The 1,555-nt window shown below is 35.8% G+C and overlaps 1 protein-coding gene across 5 annotated transcripts in view; it reads right to left on the reverse strand.

The window, feature by feature from the left end:
- aldh3a2a (aldehyde dehydrogenase 3 family, member A2a) overlaps positions 1–1,343 on the reverse strand; it is a 6,534-nt gene extending 5,191 nt beyond the window's left edge. Inside the window, exons 1-4 of one of the 5 annotated variants that reach the window (XM_016452900.1) lie at positions 1,274–1,310; positions 652–870; positions 255–387; positions 3–51 (exon numbers count right to left, since the gene is read on the reverse strand). In XM_016452900.1, coding sequence (XP_016308386.1) covers positions 3–51; positions 255–341 — 136 coding nt within the window. In that variant the 5' untranslated portion in view covers positions 342–387; positions 652–870; positions 1,274–1,310. Of the gene's footprint in view, positions 1–2; positions 52–254; positions 388–651; positions 871–1,273 lie in introns of all 5 variants that reach the window. The other 4 variants (XM_016452904.1, XM_016452903.1, XM_016452902.1 and 1 more) reach the window with 4 other exon arrangements.
- Between the last annotated feature and the right edge of the window lie 212 nt (positions 1,344–1,555).

A 1,555-nucleotide genomic window follows, 5' to 3' on the forward strand; every position in this document is an offset into this window, starting at 1 on the left:
AACAGCCTGCTGCTCCCGAGACATTTTGGAAAGTCGGTCTAGATTGTGAGTCTACAAGCAGAGAAGATTTAATAAAACAAATTTGAGCAGATAATACTCTTTTCTAAAAAAAAATTATAATAAAAATAAAAAATAGAGTTTAAAAAGAAAAACAGCATGCATATTTCACAAAGGCCGTTATATTTCGGAACATGTACTATACCCTCTTGAAACGTCTGTACATTTATGACATTAGGAATTCCAGTTAAATTTACCTGAAAGATTTCTTTGTCGGGTCTCTTTTGATAGCTGATGTCCAGGAGTGTAAAGTACTTGAGTAATTGTACAGCCCAGTTTGTCATGAATACAGTGTTATTAAACTTTAGCTATTAATATGTTTATAAGCAACTGAAAAAAGCACAAATGTCAGGGCATGTCAAAACTTCTCCAGGGCCCCAAAACACCCTCAGACCCAAGAGGGTTAAAAAAGTTTTACTTTATTGGACTAAAGTACATACTTTTTAGATCATCATGATAAAGAAGCATTTAATAACAACTTAAGCAACCCCAAATGTATTTAGGGTAATACTCTGACAAAAGAAGCAACAGGCATGAAAGCAGTAGGGTCTATAAGCAGAAATGTGAACACAGTATGATTGTTGAAGAACTTACATTAATTTTTGTTTATTTCAGCTGTAGTCTAAATTGTCTTTTCCGTGTGGATTTTCTAGGTGGACGACCTCTGGTTATGTAATTCCGGTGGGTGGAGTTTGTCGGTCTTTATGGAGTTTGGGATTTTGATTCATCTCAGTGACTCGAATCTTTTGAATCAGTTTACTAAACGATGCGTTCATATAATTTTACCACGGTTTTGTCAAATGCTGGGAACGACTTCAGTAAAGCAAGAAAAAAAATAATTAGTTCAATTAACATTTGGTGTACAGTCCTACATAATCGGCACATTAAGAAAATTGTGATTAAGTTAAACGTAACGTTAAACGTGCTTCACAGGGAAAATCTCTGCGTCTTGATTTCAGACTTTTCTGAGGCGTGGAAAAACGTAGTATTAAAATTGAGGAATTAAATGTGGATACTTTTTTACCTCCCTTTAGTAACTTATGTGGGAAAATACATTCTTTAAGTCTTCCACACTTTCAGTGAAGTGCAATTTCTATGTACATTTTACATCTGTAACCTTAGACCGTACGATAATGATAATTGGCAAGATTGTGATGTGCAAAGCTGCTGAATAAAAGGCAACTTTCAGATGTCTGAAACAGGCAGATTACATTACCTCTGAAGACGTCAACATAAACTTCACATCATCGACCTGCGTCGACGTCGTTGCCTGGTCGTCTTCTTCTTCTGTGTTTTATGGCAGATATATTGATGTATACCGCCACCTGCTGGACTAGTGTAATCAGCATGGGGAAACATCCTTTTAAAAACTAGTCTTATTCGTTTTATGGCCTTTTTCGGATGAAGGTTAGCTGTATAATATAGATAAATCTATACACAGCAAAATCCCCAGAGTGAAATCAACTCTGCTCACAGTGCTCAGAGTAGGCTACATATT

This window comes from Sinocyclocheilus anshuiensis, unplaced genomic scaffold (assembly GCF_001515605.1).
Source record: "Sinocyclocheilus anshuiensis isolate Anshui unplaced genomic scaffold, SAMN03320099.WGS_v1.1 scaffold1144, whole genome shotgun sequence".
Lineage (NCBI taxonomy): Eukaryota > Metazoa > Chordata > Actinopteri > Cypriniformes > Cyprinidae > Sinocyclocheilus > Sinocyclocheilus anshuiensis.